General features: G+C 39.1%; 1 protein-coding gene across 1 annotated transcript in view; it reads left to right on the top strand.

Moving 5' to 3' along the window:
- LOC124168676 overlaps nucleotides 1–18,518 on the top strand; it is a 164,193-nt gene extending 145,675 nt beyond the window's left edge. The window contains exons 15-18 of the mRNA XM_046546940.1: nucleotides 2,995–3,282; nucleotides 10,698–10,876; nucleotides 13,615–13,734; nucleotides 17,973–18,518. Coding sequence (XP_046402896.1) covers nucleotides 2,995–3,282; nucleotides 10,698–10,876; nucleotides 13,615–13,734; nucleotides 17,973–18,294 — 909 coding nt within the window. The 3' untranslated portion in view covers nucleotides 18,295–18,518. The remainder of the gene's footprint in view (nucleotides 1–2,994; nucleotides 3,283–10,697; nucleotides 10,877–13,614; nucleotides 13,735–17,972) is intronic.
- The last annotated feature ends 3,531 nt before the right edge of the window (nucleotides 18,519–22,049 follow it).

Raw genomic sequence — 22,049 nt, 5'->3', positions numbered from 1 at the left:
AGATTTTTTTAGCCAGATTCAAAAGACATATCGAAATCTCTTTCGCACACCGTTGTTGTTTTATCTTTTTCGCAAAGATTTACTCGTTAAAAATTAAGCTACCGTCATGGGTTTGTTTATCTCTATACCTCCCGGGTTTTTTTTCTCGCGGTAACAAAATACGATGGTCATTCAATAAGTAATGGATGGAGCTTTTAACCCTTTCTAACCCAGGGCTGCTTCTGGGAGATATCAAATTTCAACATTTTCCACATTGAAAACTTGAAAATTTTGCTCTCAATCATCATCATCATGGCAGCTAAATATCTCGTCATCCCAGTTTACATCACAAAATAATGCGTACTTTAGATATTTCCTAAACTGAGCAGAAAATTTACACATTTTTGATGTTGCTCAGAAGCAACATTGGGCTCTAAAGGATTAAAAAAGCCATTGATATACATAAATCAATGTCCTTGTCGGTGCTTCACAATTGATGTTTGTTCTCTGCGCTGATGAAGTTTGACACCGTTCTAGCAGATAGCAGAACCGTAGTACAGCGTCAAAATGGCGTCTACGTACGACTCACGTTAAAAGCAGCGTGCTGTTATTGAATTTTTGTGTACAGAAAAAGAAACCGTAGTGAATATACATAAACGTTTGTGTGCAGTGTATGTCAACGCTGCAGTTGGTAGGAGTGAAGTAGGGCGATGAGTAAAGAATGTTACATCCTCAGGAGATGCAGAAACAGAGTTCCGTGATCAGCCACGCTCGGCATGGCAACGCCTACAAGACAAGAGCTTTTACCACCAGGGAATACATGTTCCCGTAAAATGTTGGCGCTAGGCCTTAGAACGTAATGGGTAATACGTAGAAAAATAGGGCATGAGCACAACATTTTGATGCATATTGTCACCAAATTCTGACTCTTTACAGTAAATATGTCCTGAGAAGAAATAACGGGTATTACTTATTGAACGACCCTCGTATATTGTAATCAATTTCATAGAAATTTATACAAATAATAAAAATATGAATATAAAATCGTAACTTAGCAACTACAAAGAAACTGAGCAATTACATAAAACGTACGTAAAATTTATTTTTTTACAATAAAAAATTAATAATGATGGTCATGGTCCTGCTGAGCCATTTAAGGCTTGTCAGCTGGTGCCAATTTTAAACTAATTTAGTGATCGGACCTCTGTAAAGGAAATTGTTCGTAATAAACAAGGAATAGCGGTTACAATTAATAGTTAAAAATACAGCACAAAGCAAATTTCGATAACAAAGAAAGTTTACAATGCAACTTTTTTATGTTGTTTACATATTTTCCATAAAAACTAATAACATTGGAGCTACTCAAATGATTTTGTTATTATGATACTCAAATTACAAATTTTATAATTGTAAAATATGAGATAGGCTCTAATGATTGGCAGAGGCTTCAATATAGAATGGCTACGTGGTGAAGCAATCACTCAGTGTATCAAATCTTTTGAGGCTTGACGTGGTGTAAATGCTATATATCCGTGGTAAAATATAAACTCCTACAGTGGTTTTCACACCCTAATGTATTGTTTCTTCAATACCATAGTAGTTTAGTGAAGTTATGTTTTAAAGTGTAGAACTTACTGTTGGTTTATATATTTTATCATGAAACACTTCAGTGTCGCTTATACCCTTGTCGCTTATATTAGCTGGATATTTTGACATATTTTACGCATCATTTTGCTTTTCGCATTTTTGCCCATATATCAATGGTGTATTATTTACCATAGTAAAAAAAATAATGGCAAAAGCAAAATAAAAGTATTATTAGCTAAATAAGTTAACAAAATAAAAAACTAATCTTATGTAATTCACATGCTAAAATGTATTACATTTAATAAAGGCCGTTTTACACGTGGCACGGAATTGCGCAGGTTAGAACTGCATTAATTTCTAAAATGGCGTGGAATTGCGCGAATGCATGAACGAAATTAGAACAGGGGCTATTTTTCCATCTCATGTCCACGCATTCTCGCATGTGTTCTATTAATTCACCGACTTACACGACGCAATTTTGACTGTGCCTTCGTACACACGTCAGATTGTGCAAGTACGTGCCCCGTATAACACGGCCTTAATACTTAATAGCCTACAGAGCACGCTAAGTCACACCTGGCTGGATTGGTCCGGGGCCGTATGACTGTGTGTAAAGGGGTATATACATAGCAAATAAGGCATCAATTTAGTTTTCGTTTACACTAATAGTGGTGTTTTAAACTGTAAAGGTGTACCATTGAGCCATGCTAAGATTTAATATGTTCTTTTTTCACATCTGTGCCTGCCAGGCACATTTCGCCTGACGGAAGGTTAATAATGATTGTGAGCTACGTCCTTATCAAAGTATGATGCAAATTAGATAATAGGAGGTTGGATGCTCCTATGTCAACAAACGAAGCATGTATACGCAAGGTGATTTAATCAGTATGAATGCTTTAGACTTGGGTTAAAATGAATCAGAATGGAATCGAATGGCTTGAATGGAACTCAAAGGTCATATCAAGGTTTTGAACGCATCTAATTCTTTTCTCATCTTTTGAAGATAACGTCACGTAATGAACGTCCCGTCAGACGTGGAAATGGTAGAGTTTCTTTTGATGCGATTTTCTAAGTAATTTCCAAACGCTTTATCAGTGAAAATACTCAGTGATTCCGTCAATAATGATTGACACTGATGTTTGACACGACTGTACCATTCTTCCGTGAGCACTGATTATGAGTGACATGAAACTCGACTTAATGTATTCAATATTAACCAAATATTAAGTTCGTCATGAAAAATTATTCAAAAAATATTTGGCTAAGCTGGGAATCGAACCAGCAATCCCCCGGAATCACGTGATCCAACCATCGCAGCCATCTTCCGATTGCTGGTCAGGACCTGACCGGAAATAGGGTGAACCGTTTTTTTAATTCCTGGATAGTTTTTTTTAATAATTGATTTACATTTTATTTCTTGCCCTTCAGTTGCACTGCGCGTCGCAGCCATACGTGATCGTGCCAACACCAGGCCGATTCCTTTACGTGAGGACACGAGGTTTCCACCTGATGCCGCCGGAAGGTATCGTGGCGCTGCCCGGCCGGGCCAACATGACGTCGTCTGCCCGGGCACCGCCCTGTCCGACCCGCAACCGCCTCATGGTGTACTCCGGGGGCACCAAGAGTGGAACCAAACTGAAGGCCATCATCTGCCCCTTGCCGCCCACATCATGGTCATCCGTGGATCCCCGACAGAGAGTGGAAGTCTTTTCCGAGGTTAGTGCCGGCTACTTTGGATTTTATTAACTCGTAGTTGGAGCGGCATCGACTGAAGTCAAGTGAAGTACTCGGGCTACCTATCATTTACGCAAAAGAGTCGCCAAAAGTTTTAAACAAAAGAAAACATAATTAGGAATGAAATGTGAGTGAAATTTTGCATCTCAGCAGAATGCAAACGTAAAAAATGATTTTTTAAGGTATTTACAGTAGTCGACTTGACTAGTTTCAACACTGCTTCAAACCTTTTCACACTGAACTGTCGAAGACACACCTTCAATAAATATTCACAATCTAATTGATAAATCCTAAGTCAATATATTTATTAATAAACAAAAGACATGTGTGATGTATGTAAAAGCCGGGTAAGCAAATATATTCGAGTGATTCAGGCGAAGTCAATGTAGTAGTTTTCTGTTTGCGATGTTGGTAACAGAGATCCCGGCGGCCATCTTGCCAGTTCGAGACAGTTGTTCCCAAATATCTTTCTTAATTTATTATGAACATATACTTTCCCTAATGTATTTAGATTTATCACAAAATTTTTCCTCAACTGAGTGCCGAGTCAACGAATTATTGTTGAAATCAGCTTCTCTAGCTCGAAAAAACGTATTTATCCATAACAGCCCATGTTAAATTATCCTAATTTTACCGTCAAATATCTCAAAAACGGCACATGAGAATCCCTTTGTCTTTGGATCATTGAAAACGCGTCTTTCAAAGAATATGTGACCAAAGTTTCATCAAATTGTGACAAAAGTTTCATACTTTTACCACGGCGCTCTAACTACCTTAAGTGACAACAACCGGCAATACTTTGCAATTTAGCTGGGGCGGCCTGGTGTGCTTTGGGGCCCTCGGCTGGGGCTCATGATGGGGCCCTCCTTACCGTGGGATATGGGAGTCCCGGAAAATTTTAGGAAATACCATGTCCGGAAATGGATTTTGACGCTATTATAGCTCTTTAAAACGATGTTGAAGTTATTTCGGGTTTCCCACCGGATAAGGTTTTCCATCTCTGCCCAGAGGCAACTTCAACAACATCATACGCCGGGAAAACCTCAGATCTTTCCTCTTTAAAACGACATAATATTTCATACAAAATAGCAATTTCGTGATAAAAAATTATATGAAAAGTGAGAATACAACAGCTTGCCAAATTCAATAATGCATCATGGTTTTACTATCTATATATTGAAGTTGTTTCTTGAAAATGCGCTGGAAACTTAAAAAAAAACTCTAAAATAACCTTTTCGAATACACCTTTCTAAAAAACAGCAGGTTTATTCTTCTGACATATTTATAGGCGAATTTAGGGAGGAAAACGGGGGCACGCCCCCCAAGACACTAAAAGAAATAGAAAAACATTTTCATACTCTTATCATTACGTTCGTTTTGTTTTGTGTATTACAGAACCTCAATCATTCAATTTCATATTAATAACTTTCATGCTAAAATAAAAAGAATATTTCGTAAGAACAGTAATTGCAACCTCTTGTTTTTAACCTCAAGTATGAAATGATTGTATGCCTGTCAGACCCTTGTGCCCCCCAGATAAAGAAACCTGGATCCGCCCCTGGACAAATTCATTTTTTTAATATCTTTTTACTCTGAGTATGTTGTTAATAAGCCCACTAACGAAAAAGTAGAAATTTTTAATGGCAAAAAAAACTTTGGTTCAAGAAATCTGATTTTTATATTTTTTAAATCTGATTTTTATTATACCTTTCATATACGCTTCAGGATAGATGCAAGCGTTGCGGGCCCCCCTCAGCTCGGAACCCACGGAGATAGCCGACCTGGCAGGACGGCCCATATACTTCATCATGACCAATCTAGGCGAGACCCCATTTGGGCTGTTGACTGTGGAGTGAATTTTGCCCACCTATTCCTCGTCGACAAGCCCCGCTTCACTACCCCTAACCAAAAGCCCCCGCTCAAAGTATCATTGCCTATGCTACTCCCATTTCAAGGGGAAGGTAGTTCCTGAATGTAGCTGGCCGATTTCAGACGCCAAAGGCCTTTGCGTTTATTATTTCCCACCACCATTTCTTCCCCCAAACCATGCAATCAATCCACTTCATGTAGTTGATTAGGTTCACTATCTCAACCATAATCGTCGCTGCTGACGATATCAACCACCTTTGCTGCTAATAGTATGCTCGGGAGTTTTTATTTGCCTGCAAATTCTTCAAGAACTTTTCTTTCTTCGGAAACTTTTGCCTTCGACCAATCATGTCTGAAATATAAAAATAAAAAAATTCTAATATGGATGGTGCACTACTTAGTTAATCGTGGAGTTCTTTAGGGTTTCTTATTTTAGAATGATTCTGGATTTGGCTCAGTCCCTTACCACTCGGACATAGTTCTGATAATAATCCGGGACCTAGAAAAGAACCACGAATGTTACAAAAGACTATCCTTAAAAATCGGCCTCTAAATCTGTCGTCAGACTCCGCGCATTTAAATGTGTTTACAAAAGTCGCCACTCATGTCGCTGACGGACTAATTGATCCGAGTTTCACGGGAAAATAAGGTGTCATTAGGGGTATTATCCAAAATTTATACACATGATGATGAGATCTATCCAATTCATTACTTTTCAATGCTATTCCTTGCAATGACAAACATTATACTGCTAAATATTAGTAAAAATAGTGGATCGCATTGCACTCATCACCGCGCCGCGGACATTTTTGAGAACCGACTTAGGCTGGTCGTACACTGGAAGCGTATTCAGGCGGCTTTGCGCTCACGCGTACTCGAGAGGCAAGATGAGCATCTACAAGCGTAAGGCTCGTCCATTGCAAGCGAACTTCCGCTGCCAGTGGACGCGTGTATTCGTTACAGACGTATGTGAGTTTGGCTATGTTTGAAAAAAAAACATCATCAGAAAATATGAGTTTCGAGGAATTATACATGCTTGACAGTAATTACCTCCTTTGATGTCAGATGCTGGTAGCTGGTAAGAAAATATCTTGTTGGGTGAACCCAATTTATAAGAAGAGGAAGATGATGGGCAAGTACAATCATTTGCATATGTATTTGGAATATGAACCGTCAACGTTTTTGACCGACAACTATCGGATGACACAAGGCACTTTCCGTTATATTTTGAATAGTAAAGAGAAAAGTATAGATTTTCTTTCTAAATCTAAATCTTCCTTTCTAAATCATAGATCTTCTTTAAAATCATCTTTCTTTTCACGGACATTTTTGAAAGCCGATTAAAATGCGACCGAAGTGGCAACAGAAATCAGCCTTCTTTAGAATGGAATTGGGCCTCCTCTATAAGGGAACATTTGGGGCATTCGCGGTCTATCGATTTATCGTATCGATTTAACGTATCGAATTGATCCTCAGTGGCTTCTCCGTTCTTATCGTCCTCCTTTATGTCATCATGGCGCAAGGTCGTGCGAGTTACAGATTGTGCATGAGCGTTGGTTTGACCAAGAGCCGCTAGCCCTGTGGCGATTGTATCTCTGTAAACAGGTCTTCTCCGTGCCGTCCAGATACATTATTCATGGGTAACCCTGGGTAACGGTCTCGTGGAAATCGTACGTCGATGAGGCCACATTTTAATAAAACATTCGGAACTCCGTAAAAATGTTAAGTTTAGTATTGAATAAGGAGGAACTTTTTTAGGTGCTGATAATCCATTTTAATTTTCAGATACCTATATTCAGAGCTCATATTTTATTTTGGTGAATATAGTGAAATACTTTTTATAAATGATTATTTAATTAATATGCGCCTATTTTCTCGTTAAAATTCAATTACATTGATGATATCATGAGTAGTTAAAGGTAATATCGCATCATCCAATGTGAATTCTGTAGCTCTTGAAAATAGTGAGATTAAATCATCAATCTCTTCTTCAAGTAGACTATTCCATTGCATTTCATGAAGATATTATTACACTTGGGAAGGGGGAAACTCAATAATCTCGTTATTTCGCTGTCAGGAGTTTTTAAAGAGAGAAAAAGAATGGACCTTATCTAGTTGTCACCACTCAGCAAGTGCTATAAGTCACGTATGGGATGTAATTACCCGTGTAAATGTCCCCGCAACCGTTTTATTGGCGCATTATCGTGAGTAGTTAGAGGAAATATTATCGCGGATCTGATAGCTCGCAGAAATAGGAGTCTCTCTTTACACCGTTCCGTACGTTTAGCAGTTTTTGGTGCACGGATTTAAGCACGGACATCCATTCAGACACACACAAAGGAGCTGTATTGGCTTTGGACGTTTATTTGCGAGATGCCACCGCGCAATGATTTCACCGTCACGAGGCAAACGTTCCCTTTTGTTTGTTTTCAGCGGGTTTACCGAAACGCAGGGGTGTGTGCGGGGGACTGGGTGGTAAGGGGGGGTAAAGGGATGGTTTGGGGAGTTTGTTCTCCCAATGGGTGCCCTCCACATTTTGGCTGGCATGACGGATTAATAATAGCCTCCCATCGCCATTCCAGCCGCGCTCATATCTCGCCACTACCAGCCCCGCACTCTAGCGCCCGGACTCGGAAAGTCAACGGGCGGCGTCGCACACTTGTTCCCTCCTCTTTTTTGTCGCGAGCGGCGCGGAAACAAAGGAACGTCGGTGACTGACCGGCCGGGACGGGGAAATTTCTTTTTGCGGCTCGGAATGAAGCCACAGACGCTTGCTTTTTCTTATATTTAGTGGCTGGGATGCCGAGGGAAGCAAAGAGAGAAAGGGAGAGACGAGGACGTGCAATTATTATGCGACTTCGATTGTTTTGGGTACTGTTTCATTAAAACCCTTTTACCGTTTCGCTTGGCGACATGCAAAGGCAAACAAATCTCCCGTTCGATATGTCTCTTTGAGTCTGCATGTGTTCTAATCTTGAGCACGTTCCCGTGGGTAAGTGATTCCTTCATGGAGAAAACTGGAAAATATATGTTGTTCCGCTAAATATTCATTAATATCAGCCTCCATAGTGCTTCGCGCTAACCAGAGGGAGGTTAATCGGCCTTCTTGGTTTCTGCTACAGTTTAAATCAGTTTTTAGATAGCCTTTGGATTATATCTCAACTTTAGAGCCAGTGGAAGTATATATAGCATATAACTTCCTCAAATAATTAGGCTAACACTACATCGACTGGTGTAAACATCGTTATTTATGCAGGGTGTTTAAGGAAGAATATTCAAAACTCCAGGAAGTGGTAGGGAGAATATTTTAACCATTTTTTGTCCATAGAAACGGGGTCGCAACTCCTTAGTTACTGAGCTATGGCAACGCAAACTTTGTTTTTGGATGCACTTTGTAGTTGCCATGAAAACTGGTAGTCTTGGGTATCCATTTTTTTCAAAATTTTACGAAATAGGCACCGTAATTTATTTTATTACATAAGTCCTAGGGAAATTTTAAGGGCATTAAATGGTTAAGCTTAGACAAAAATGTGCGATTATAATTGTCTAAAACAATTATTTCAAAATGAATGAGATTGCTCAATCGTATTGTTGATTTTCGCTCAAAGCTCTCGTTTAATTAAGCTCAAAAATTAATAGTTTCAGGTAATTATAAACTTATATTTTCGTGCAACCTTAATTAATAAATTTCCTTAAAAGTCCAGAGTATTTTTTTTAAATGTCGTAAAGGCTGGATACCTAAGAAAAACCGTTTTCATGGTAACTGCAAAGTCCATCCAAAAAATGTTTGCGTTGTTATAGCTCAGTAACTAAGGAGTTGGCATCCCATATTTATGGACAAAAAATGCTTAAAATTGTCTCCCATACCACCTCCTGAAGTATTGCAGATTTCTCCTGAAACAGCCTCTATAGTTATTTTGGAAAGTCAGATTTTTTTGCTGTGAGCGTCATTTGAAAGAAGTTTTATTTAGAGGGAACGCATTGGAAGAGGTTCCATTTTATACTACCTTTTAAATAAATTAGGGGTGGGATGATTTCCTTGACCTTCCTTCGCCTTCCTTCTCCTTGATAGGAGATGAATAATGTCATTCAGTTTCAAAACTTTAGACTAGATCTGTAAAATCAGCAGGTGTAGCATGAAAAAAACTGTAGTAGTTATAAGGCTCTAAAATTCGCAAGGATATTACTTCGAACTCAATGGTGTAATAAATTTGTTAAATAGCAAGTAAATACGTCTATATATTTTCGATTTAACATTGACATGATACCCTGCGAGCAATTTCTAGGGTGTTTGGCAAGGGATTACCAAAACCAGCCGTCAGCATGGAACAGGATCCATCCAATGTTTTCCTCTTAGAGATAACACGAGTAATGTTACCACCCGAATAACTCCTGAGTATTTGATTCCTCTACACTGGATTATTATTAACTTAATATCCTTCTGTGTTTCCGGGGCCAGGTTGTGGAATAGTATTCCTACCAACATAAAAAAATCCAATTTAGTATTTTTTAATTGTATTTATTCAACAAGGAATAGTCTTATTTTAATAAGGATGCAAAAACTCTTTATTCTTATTTTAATAAGGATGCAAAAACTCACTGGAGGATTAGTTTAATTTTTCATAACGGTGTAACTTCTTTGAGAATCAATGAGCTATCGAGCTTTAAATTACAGGGTGGTTAAAAATGGCTTCACGGAATGTTTGCCTTGGATAGCTGATGTCAATGGGATCCAAATTAGCCCATGATATTAAGGTCGAAAACGCACAATTTTTAAACTACAGAAACTATGCATCAAGCTGCGGCCGCGAGTTTGCCCTGTTGCCGGATCCAGGGTTAAAATTTCGTGACACAATTTTTCTCTACCGTGTACAGGGGCGGATACCGTTTTTTTCTGGGGGTTCGGCACAAGGCAAACAATCTTCTCATACTTGAGATTTAAAACTAGATAAAACAATTACTGTACGGAATATAATCTACGGAAAATCATAGAAATTTCATTCCTCATAGGATATTTTTTTCCTTCGCCGTGTCGTCGGGCTCCTATCTCGCCGGCGCCTCCTTCCTTTCTCCTTATATGTCCTCCCCCTTCCGTGGTGCAGAGGTGAAAAGCGAGAGCTTACAGACCCTGCCCCGGGAGTGTAACCCCAAGAGCCCGCCCTGGAGTCTCGTTACCACTGTACGGAATATTGTCATTATTTTAGCATGAAAGTTATTAATATGGAATTAAACGATTGAGGCTCCGTAATACACAAAACAAAATGAACGTAATGGTGACCGTATTAAAAATCTTTTCTATTTTAAAGCGTCTGGGGGGGCACGTGACCCCGTGCCCCCCTAAATCCGCCTATGACCCCGTAAATGTACTTCGTTGTATGCTCTTTGTGGACGAAGACGTCCAAGAACAATAAATTTCATTCCTATTCTATGCACACCACAAATAGTGACTGTGTGACACTTTTACTAACTGCATAACAGTGTCTGCTTTTATATAAGGGCGAATGAATTTATTAACATCTTATTTCAAGGGTTGGGAGGAGTCGTCACGTGGTCCACCCCCTCAGCCATCCAACATATTGCCACTTCCGCTGCCTCCCACGCTCGAGGCCATCTTTGGCGCGGACGATGAAGACCACGTGGACAAGATGGCGGGCGCCGTGGTAGTGGAACCTATGGCCGCCGAAGATGCAAGCTACTCTCTCACCTGGTAAGGCTTATGGCTCGTGAAATAACAATTGATGTTTTTCCGGCGAATTATGTGGGTTAACTTCAATCGGAATTCCCACCGGATCAAAAACTCTATCTCTGCCAATAATGCAATTAGTTTGTTTGGATGGCAAGTAAATAAGTTTGTGCCTTTTCAATTGTTCATATACATAATACCCTACGAGCAGAAATGAAGTTTTTTGCCCGGTGAGAATCCCGAGAGGTTTATCCACTGTAAGCTAGTAGCCACCGTATCCATCCCGCATGTAAGTTTCTCCATCACTCTCGCCTTGCAATTCAACCCTTCAGGATCAAATTTTCAAATATCATCGTCACCATAATCACCTCTGAAGATATCTTCCCTCAACTTGCCATAGTTCCCTTAGCACGACGACGTACATCCATTGACATCAGGTTTTTCCACCGAATTATGAATGGCCACTTCAGGTCTTAGGACATTCTCTCAATGTTCTCCCTCCGTGTCCCTTCCCATGAAACACGGAACTCATCTCTTTTCCATCTACCTCTCCACCGCTGTGACTCAGAAATCCCTTATCTACCGGCTACCTGTTACCTGCAATTCCTTCTGTTGATGCAGCATCATAAATTTCATCATTTACAACCGTCATCAGGAAACTTCCTTTTTAAATCCCTCTTTTCTTTCTCCGCCCTTCACAAATAACAAATGTGCGGATGAGGCGTTCATACAAGTGAAGTATTACGTGATATCTGAGTGTATTTAATTCGTGTTTTTTTTGTTGCTGTTGTTTCTTGGTAGACTTTATTATTTAACCATTTGTTCACAAATCCAATGTAAATGGTATAATGTATAGTTTTTGGATTTAATGCAAATAAATAAATAATTTTTTAATGTAACTTACCGTAAATCTTAATCACAATGATCTACACACTGCATAAATCAATGGATTTAAATTCGATTTTAATCTTGCTCCTATGCTGTATTTAATAGCCTCCTGTTTCTAGTCAGAGATGTAGTATCGTTATGGAATGGCAACTTTAAAGCGCGGTCGGTCAACGTGGCACGTATTACAAGTTTATATCTGACTTATATATTAATCTGACTCGGGGACCTTGGGGGACACCTTGGATTTTTCCCGCGCTTTAGTCGAATGCAACATCAGTTTTGATTTCAATGTAAATTTGATTAAAATTTGCTGATCTTTGGCCTTGCAAACCATTAGCGTCTCGACCATTATTGATTTGCGCTGTCCAAGTTTCTGAAGGGAGGCAATGAAGGGCCTTGTATCAATATTGATTCCTTCCATATGGGCAGACTCCTTGACTAGGAGTCCATAAACATTATTTGTGTCGTAAAATTTGGTTTACATATCTTAATCATTTTATCATTCCCCCTAGGGAAGTATTAGTCATATTCGTCATTAAAATTTCAATTATCTTTTTTTTCAATTGGAAAGTACCTATTCTACTGCATCTTTGATGTGGAAATATGTGATGCTGCTTCCTTAATCCATGGGTTGGCACCCTATTCGGAAGCAATTATATTTTCTCTGATGAACTGTACCCTCCATTGCAATAACATAATGGCAATGGCGTAGGTGTATAATATCGATCACTATTATTTCTATTATTAAAGTATTCTACCGATTAAAGTAGATTTTCTTGGAATATTTAAGAAATATTCTGTCAGTCTTCCTTTCCTTCATACACCTACTCCTCGCTTAAATTCACAATAAAGCTTATTCCCTTTCATTCTTTTAAAAAATCCTTCCTCTCCCTCATTTACCTAATATTCTACCCTCTAACCATGGACATACCCAACGGGTGCAAGATGGGGAATCTGCCCTCCCAGAAGCAAAAATCGCAGAAGTCTTTGAGGGAAATCAGGACTGGATTGAAACGAAAGTTTTCAACAAATTTTCTTTAAATCCACGAAAACGTATATCAGTTTAAGACGTGTAATTCAAATAAAAATAAATTTTTAAGCATAAACTAATATTATTATTAAAGTATTCTACCGATTAAGGTAGGTTTTAATGGTGTACTCAAGAAGAATTCCGGGAGCCTTCCCTTCCCTCTTTAATTCACAATAAGATATACTCCCTTTCATTCTATCTAAAACTCATATTCTCTTTCTTCCCCTCCCTCGTTTACCTAACGTTCTACCCTCTAACACAGTTTTTAACATCCCCTCCCCGCTAAGTTTTCGCTCCATCCATACCTTCTGTCTCCTCCGTTTCAACGTCTCCATTCTTCGCCTCACCCACATCTTGAATGCCCCGAGTCTTCTCCCGTTCTCTCTCCTAAGTGTACACGTTTCTGCACCGTTAAGCGCCACATTCCAGATCAGACTCTGCACAAACCTTTTTCTTTAAATTCTAAATAAAGCGCTGTTATAACTTTCTTAAAATTTTGATTTTATTCACCTTTACCATGCTTAAATACTACAACTTGAACGACCATGGCTACTCCGCCAGTTTTGATCCTGGGTAGGCCCTTGCCTACAACATTGTTTTCAATATCCCCTCTCCACTCAAAACTCACTCCATCTAAAACTTCTGTCTCCTCCGTAATTAATACCTATACAGTGGCGGATACCAATGGGGGCGCGCGCCCCCCATTGGTATCCGCCACTTGAGTGTTTTATGTATCCGCTACTGTACCGATATACTTGCTAAAAAGGATATTTTTGCTATCCGCAATTACAACTCTGTCCTACTGTTGCAAGGATTGTTGATCAAACTCGTCATATTCTCGTAGGTTGGAAGTCATTCCAAGGAGGAGCCACCGGCCCCTGATACCACCGCCCGGATATCCGTTCCCGTTTCTCCAGGAGACCGTGGACGCCAACTTCCTGCCGTCCGGGGAGTGCATACACAGGTGAGAGGAAAACAATAATTTAAATCTGAAGATATCAACTGTGGGGACATGGGCGTACCCAGTGAGGAGCAGGAGGGGGCAGCTGCCCCCCTCCTAAAAGTAAAAATTGCACAAGTCTGTTAGGAAAATCAGGACTGAATTGAAAGAAAAGTTTTTGCAAAATTTTCTTCAAACCCACGAAAAATGATATGCATATGACATGTTACTAAAATATTTTTTAAATAATATTAAAAACTTATAAAGCGCTGTTTTAGCATTCTTCAGATGTTGGTTTCATTCATCTTTTCCATATTTAAATCTATTAAGTAAAGGAAGTGAAGAAAGTAAAGGTCAAGATGATTTTTTTAATAAGTGTTATTATTGGATTCGAGAACTAAGAACCCATGAATAATTAAAATCTCAACAGAATTCTCCGTGATGTGAATCCTCTAATTACTTGAGGCGTTCAGGGGGGGTCTAGCCGATTCTCATTTAATCTCACGTGAGGATGAAGGGAGTCTTGGCAAGTATCACGTAATTTTTTTCCGCTAGAAACTGTGTAAAATTGCGAGAAAACTAGGTTGGATTGAACAAAAAGTGTTTCTCTGCGAAAATTCCTCCAAAGAAAAAAATCCTTCGCCTTCAACGGGATCCGAACCCGGATCTCCCGACTCCAGTAGCGTGCTTTAGCCAGTTATGCTACCGAAGCGTCATTTCTCCCCTTGGAACTTGTATCCCAGAGAAGGCGAATGTGGAATTTTCCAACAATTTGTGCCTTGCGGGTGACTCCCTAAAAGTTATCACCGTGGCCAGTCCTGATATGCTTTAAAAAGTGTTTCTCTATTAAAATATGACTATACTTAGTAAAACTTTTGGGTATACTTAGGTGTAATATGTAATCGTAAATAAAAATAATTTAAAAATTTTTTTTTAATAAATGTAACGCAATGAAGCTTAGATTAACGTGTTTACACTGAAAATACGCATTTCGAACAATCTCTCAAAACGTTTGATTAGAGGGGAAGTGGAGGCTGAGCCAGATCTCTGGATGTCTCATTAAGATGGTCGGAGGGGTTCAAGAACCGTCAAATTCACCTCACGTTATAAATTGACGCCCGCCCTCAAATCGGCCATATAGGCCATATCTATATATATAAAAGAAAGTCGAAAATCGTGTTAGTTAGAACACTTATAACTCGAGAACGGCTGCACCGATTTCAATGAGATTTGGTTCTTTAGATTCGCCTCAGGCGGGGTTAACATATAGGCTATTAAAAAAAGGATAATTTCACAAAAAAAATTCATCTCTTTCCTATGGACATGCTTTTAGGAGTTATAGTAACACAACAATTGATAAGTCGGTCAAAACTACAAATTAAATAATTTGTTTTGTTTTTACCACTTTAATAACTGAATTTAGTAACAATATAACATTTTAATTACTAAATATATTCAAAATATTAATTAAATTGAAATTACATTTAAAAAATTTAATTCGAGCTAATTGTAAGCCCAGCCGTGGCCCAGCTCGAGTTGACACTTCACTACCGTGTTTGTAAACAAATCTCCAAGCAATTGTTTACAAACATAATGTCCGTGTTCCTGTCGAGGAATCGAGTAGTTTTAACTCATTTCCTTGGAATGAATACAAATTAGTTTCAGCGGAAGGTGAGCTCATTAACAAAGAGTTCCAGAATATGATTGATCACCAAAAGAATCAAAGATGGTTGATTTAGCGAGCAAGAACGAAGATGTGGATGACTAAAACGAGGTAAATTCAAATAGTTCGTACTCTGCATGAATTCGAATCTTTTAAATGTGTAACAAACGAAGACGAAATCACCAACTATCTATCTGAATATTTTAAGTCCTTGGACGTACCCGGCTTACCAAGGCACGATTTACAGCAAAGTATAATTTCTGTGTTCATGATCTTTCGAAGCCTAAACCAACCATAACTATCCAACGGAACGTGTTTGGTGATTAAAATAATTGCTAATGAATGTGATTCACGCAACTTTACTCAAAGGAAAATTCAAAGGTGAGGAAGTCCTTATTCCGTAGATTCCATGATATTAACTCAGCTTAAACGTATTAAATTTCCAATTCGTGTTGCATTCGTGATAACGATTAAAAAATCGCATGGTCAGTCTTTCAGTTTTTGTGTTGTTTGTGCTCATGTACTAATGAAAACCCATGATTTTCTCATGGTCAATTTAACGTGCATGTTCACGAGTCGATAAACCATCCTCTGTATTTCTTCCTTCGCTTCAAGTGCGTAGCTAGGATAGGGTGTTTTGGGCGCAGCTAATACCACGGGTCTGTAGGGTATAGAAAACTCGCTAAGGTAAGCGGGAAGTGTGGGGGCACTTCCCCCAGACATTTTTTAAGATAAATGGTTCAAAATAGTGGGTTTTGCGACTGTGTGAATAGTTAAATTTGTTTTATTTGTTAGTCATCCGTCCCCCTAATATTAATGACAAAATCTTTCATAAAAAAATTCTCTAAGCTCTTGGGGGGGGGGGGGAGTTTATCTCCCAAAACCTCCCCTCGCTGCGCCACTGCTTTGCTTCGCTATATTTATTTAGCTTCATCTTGCGTCTGATAACAAAACAAAAACTGTTGTTTATCAGAAGGTGCTTGACGCAAGATATTAAACCCGAATGTGTAGGGCTCACCGTGGTGCGTTTACGCATGCAGTACGTTTAAGCAGAGCATTTTTTCCAAACAGAGATACTGAAACTGGCGCGCCTTAGGTCATTTAATGCGAATGCTGCCTCATAGGGGCTTTTTTTGCACGATATTGAGCATCAGTCAAGCGTCGGTCTGGGGTTGTGTCAACCTCCCCTCTGAATGGGCCAAGTGTATGCAACAGACTTGGACCTAAAAACATTTTTTTACAGCTAATAACCAACCACAGCTAATAATAGCCAACAACTGAATGCGTATAATTTTTATTTCATGAACTGCTTTATTAAACCACAATGCCCAAAATTTCTTAACCTAAAATGTAAGAAAATTTGTTGAAAAAAATCCGCGTAAACGTGCTCCGATCCACCCTATGTAGATTCAATAAAGAAAATGTCTTTCTGACAAGCAATTTTGGTACTCATTTACGTAGTTTTATTGAATTTGTATCCTTATTTTATTATAATAAACATGATTAAAAACGATACAGCCGCTCTTGATTTATAAATGGTGTAAGTAAACTGTAAGTTCATTGATTGTTAGGCGGTACGAAGTTCGCCGGGTCAGCTAGTTTTACATAAATAAGAATGGTAGGTAATGAAAATGGTAAAATTCCCCAGGATAATAATATTTAGCTGGCAGAAACTTTTTTTTTCGATTTTTTGGACTGTTTACTTTTGGAAAAATTATTCTCTTATTTTTAAAGATTTTTTGACGACGAATGATGTATTTCATATGGCACTAACTTAGGAATTTTTTTCACAAATTAACAGTTATCGTGGGGAAAACTAAATGACACAAAATAATAGATTTTTGTTCTGTTTTCTTCTGCTGTCTTTTAAATTTGACATGTTTAACCAATTCCGAGGAATAAACGATTTTCGATTTTACATTGTCGATTGTCGATACATTTCGTGGTTGAGACTTGGGCATTTTCATGGTAGCAATGGCCTTTTAAATGAAAGAAGTGTTTATTAGATGGCTATGAATAAAATTTATAGAATTCTAGTTGTCGACCAGGTGCTATCAACCGGAAGGTGACTCGAAAAGACAAGTTGACGCATTATTTCTAGATTTTAAGAAAGCTTTCGACACGGTACCTCACAACAAACTTTTATACAAATTACAGCCATACGGATTAAACGACACAGTGGTAAACTGGATTCACGACTTTCTGAATGATCGTAAACAAAAAGTTGTTATTGACGGAATTAGCTCTGATGTAGTTAAAGTGGCGTAAAGGTAGCGTGATCGGCCCCCTTTTGTTCATTATATACATTAATGACCTCTGCTCCTTAATTCGCAGTAAAATACGCTTATTTGCTGACGACGCTAACCTTAGTGATCACTCTGAAATGTGAAATTCTATCATCGGATTTAAACAGTCTTCATTTGTGGAGCAAAGAGTGGGGACTCGAACTTTATCTGAGAAATTGCATTTCGGTACATTTTTTGCAGAGTTCGTCCAACGATAATAACGTGTGTGCTGTGTATGGTATTAAAATAAAGGCAACAGATGTATGAATTTGTTTGTATGTTCGCGCTTATGGCATCGTGTCTCCCTCCTTTAGGTGTCCGGAGCTCGGCGCCTGCATCAACGCCTCACTGTGGTGCGACGGCCGGGAGCATTGTCCCTCGGGCTTCGATGAGTCCCTCTGCGAGAACCACATGGGGTCATCGTACCACCCGCTACTGCGTCCGCCCCTGCTCTACGCCTCCCTAGCCACGCTCATCCTCCTGCTGCTGCTGCTCCTCGCCCTGGGACTGCACCTGAGGAGCCGGCCGAGGGACTCGGTCGAGGGCCTACCATCGCGGCACGCACCCTGTCCATCCTGCCTGCCCAACGGGATGGCCTCCAAATCCTCGGTGGACCACAAGAGCGGGGTTAGCTGACAGGAGGCCCATCCCGTGAGATACGTCGAGGTGGACCGCGTCACCACGGTCTAAATGCGGTGTACTGGACCAAAGGACCGGAGGGCAATCGCGAGAGAAAATGGATTTTTGCTGTTTGAAGAGGATCCTTCCGCTTCCATCGTTCTGATCCAAAATCCATTCATAAAGTAAGGTGCGAATTTTGGAGACCGGGAACGAAAAGGTGCTGAGCGGCTCTGTCATTTTCCCTAGCTTTCTGTTTGCATTCAACGCAGTGAATTGCTGCAGAGCCCCATTCAACCCAGCTCAATTTCGCAGTGACCGACCGGAGAGTGGATTTTTGAAGAGGATCCCAACGGCTCCATCGTTCTGATCCAATCTTCATTCATAAAGTAAGGTGCGAATTTTTGCGAAAAAAGACCTGAACGGCTCTGTTATTGTCATCAGCTTTTTGTTTTTTTTCAACGTAGGGAGTGCCGTTTGACTCGGCTCAATTTTACTCAGACCGCTGCTCGTTTGTTTTTAACCTTGTTGATATACCGTTTGCTCTATATTTCTTTTCCATGGCGAAATATGTCGGATTTTTTCTAGTAACTGCTCGAATTGATCCGATAAATTAAGAAATTCTTACGAGCGGTAGGTGTTCTTTTAAATAAGCAAGACTTAGTATTTCTGTTTCCAGTACGTGTCTACTGAAGCCTCCTGTAATACTTTCATTCCCATTTTGAATTAATTTGTTTGATTCTCCCGTTTTAGCTATTCTTCGGTAACTTTCTTGAAATAATTCATGCATCTGAGTCTCTCGATGTGGTACCTCACCTTCAGTTACTTCCGTTTTCGGGGAATAATTGGATTAAGTTTTTTTTAGATATTTACAGTGTATTTGAGTAACTTCCAAATGTCTATGGAAACGTTAAGGTTGATCATCACTCATTCAGCTACCCTCAGTTTGTGTCAACTGAAGACAAAATCTTTTAACTCGCGGTAGTGCTCAATTAAAATAGTAATCAAGAAACCGAAGAATCTTGGATCACAGAGCAACTACATTGCTGAAGTCCGCTACAAGTATGGTGGTACTTGCGCAAGTTGGGCTATAGTCGTCCTTCAATCCAAAATTGTCTTTCAGAATCGAGATGAATCCTCAGGTTTTTTTTTCCTCGACGTGGAGAATCAGATGCATGAATAAATGCGTTAAGGGTGATATTAATTTAAATTAGGGGTACCAATATAATGAACTTTTCACCCGCTCTTACTCTTCTGAGAATCATTTTCCTCTCAGAAATTCAAGAAAAAAAAACAATTTGAAGAGCAGCGCGTTTGCAGTCAAGCGGTTTTGTTCATTTGACCTAGTTCCGGCTCCAGCCTTTTTGTTAGGCTAGTCTGACTTCTGCAGGCTACCTAAGCGGTTGCCAGTTCGCATGTCCCCCGTCTTCGTTCTCGGGGCAAACATTTCCGTATTTGGTCCGGTCCGCTATGTCCTAAACCGTAATTCCTCGTAAAATAAACGTATCTATCGGGATGGAGAATACGAACAACTTAGGAGCGACAGCTCCATTTTTCAATAATATTTCGAAATATATAATCAGTATTTATGAAGGTAATTATTATTACTTCTGTAGACAAAATGTTCACTCGTTTCTCAATCAGGGAAGGGACGGGTTCCCGTGCGTAAAAAAAACGTTTCGGATTAAGTTCGATATTCCTTGCGCAGGCGCAGTGATAACGTAAAAGTGGACTTTGAATGAACTGGATGTTATTTAGAGGTTAAACTACGCAAAAGTGCGACCGCAAGGAAGATGTTGTTTTGTTGAAGTGAATGTTACCATGACGAGGGTAGATATGATCTTTGATGTGAGTCAAAGATTATTAATCATTGTCTACACGGTGAATGCATTCCTTTTCTAGCTCTTGAGGCCGCGAATGGTCAAGCGATCATTTTGATATTGTGCTCTAAGAGTTTGTTTTGCGATTGGATAAGGTGCAAAAGAAGTTCTGTAATCTTTGATCTATTGTTTTGTTTCTCAAATTATTATTAGCCGTAATATCATTTCTCCAGAAACAGAAATTTTTCAAAATATGGACTTAATGTGTGCTACTTTTGCGCATTCTGCGAATCGAGTGAATTAATCTTCCTTCGTCGCTTAGTCAAACAGTGGATTTTAGAATGCATGTTAAAATATGAAAGAGGGAAGAATTGAACATTCGTATTATTCCAAGTCATCAGTATTTGAAGTTTTGTCTCCAGGGGTATGTACTGGGGAATGAAACTCATTTTAGTTTGAATAATCGTCGGAAGAATGTGGATTTTTTTCCGAAAGCGATCAACATTGCTCGGGCTAAGAGTTATATGCTGCCAACGCACTATGTGCCAAGTGTGCATCAATAAAATAAACGTTAAAAATGCTAATATTAATTAGGAAAAACGTTACAATCAAGGTTATTATTCGTTCGAAAATTTTCCAGAAATATTCCCAATTCCTACGCTTTTATACTTTAAACGTCGACATAGTTACGATGTATGATGCATTGATTTTTTTAAATATGCATGTTTTTCTTAACTTCGTGGCTTTGTTGTCTCTTTATTATTGCCATGACGACCGGTGGAATGTAGGGAAACAATCCCGTTTGAATGAAAGGAGTTTTGCTAGTGAGAAAAAAAACTGAGTTTTCGTGTGTTATCTGAAGGTGTGATTGTTTGTGAGGAAGTTAATGACGTTTTAACGAAGTGACCCCCTTCCTAAGCTCCTCATTGGTGAAAACTTGTGTTGTGAGATTTATAAAAGAAAAAAAACATGGGAAACTGAACCCGACCTCACGTGTGTCTCGAAGTTGTCTTGTTTTTTTTCTTATCGTCTTCGGGACTGTGCTCAGTAAATGAGGTGATATATAGCCCGCTGGAAACCTAAACCAAAGTGATATCAGCTTACAAGAAGGGTTGACCTTTCTTCAAGTGAGTTGAAGCGGCGGAGAAAATTTAATAGTGATTTGTTTTCTCTTTCTTTTTGTCATTTTTTCCCCACCGTTTTCACGAAGATGGTGCTGTGAGACAATGTAAGCCATTCGAAGCATCACTGCCACACGCGCCGCTTTCGATTGGTGCTAAACCGCGAAATAGTTATTAACAATACTAATATTATTGATATTGCTATTATGGTATGACTTATGATAACTGTAATATTATAGCGTGAAGAGGAGGTGGAGGAGATGATCATGAAATCTTGTTGATATGTGCTACAATTTGGTAGAGAATTTCGTATGCCTGTGTGTGTGTGACTGAGCGTGGATGATTTTTCATTGAGTCGTATGGTTGCTTTACATTTTTCGAGTAGGCTTCTGACTTGCACAAAAGTGGCGCCGATTTTTATTCTTCTTTCTATGTCTGACGAATTTTTGGTACAGCTATGTAGCATGCCATGAAGGGGTGCTGTGTTCCCTGATTTCAGCAGCCAGGACAAAAATAATATCGTTGTCAACGGCTGTTATTATTTTGTGCCCGTTAATTGGAAATCAGGCTTTCTCAAGTAAATCTTAAGCTCATTATTTAATTCAAACGAACGTTTTTTCCAATTAAAAATTCGATAAGAATAGTTGGCAATAATCTTCACTAGAAAAGATTTCCGCGTAGTTGGGTCGAATGAAGTATGTTCTACCGGATTACCTATCACGTTGTTTTATTTTTTTTAAAACGTTCCTTCATTAGAACAATGCGGAATAGGGCTTAAAAGACCTCATGCGATCACCATGTCAATTCAGCAATGAATATTTCTGGTTCTCTC

Source organism: Ischnura elegans, chromosome 12 (assembly GCF_921293095.1).
Source record: "Ischnura elegans chromosome 12, ioIscEleg1.1, whole genome shotgun sequence".
NCBI lineage: Eukaryota > Metazoa > Arthropoda > Insecta > Odonata > Coenagrionidae > Ischnura > Ischnura elegans.
Note: the sequence above shows the minus strand (reverse complement) of the source record. Positions and strands in the feature narration are given on the sequence as shown.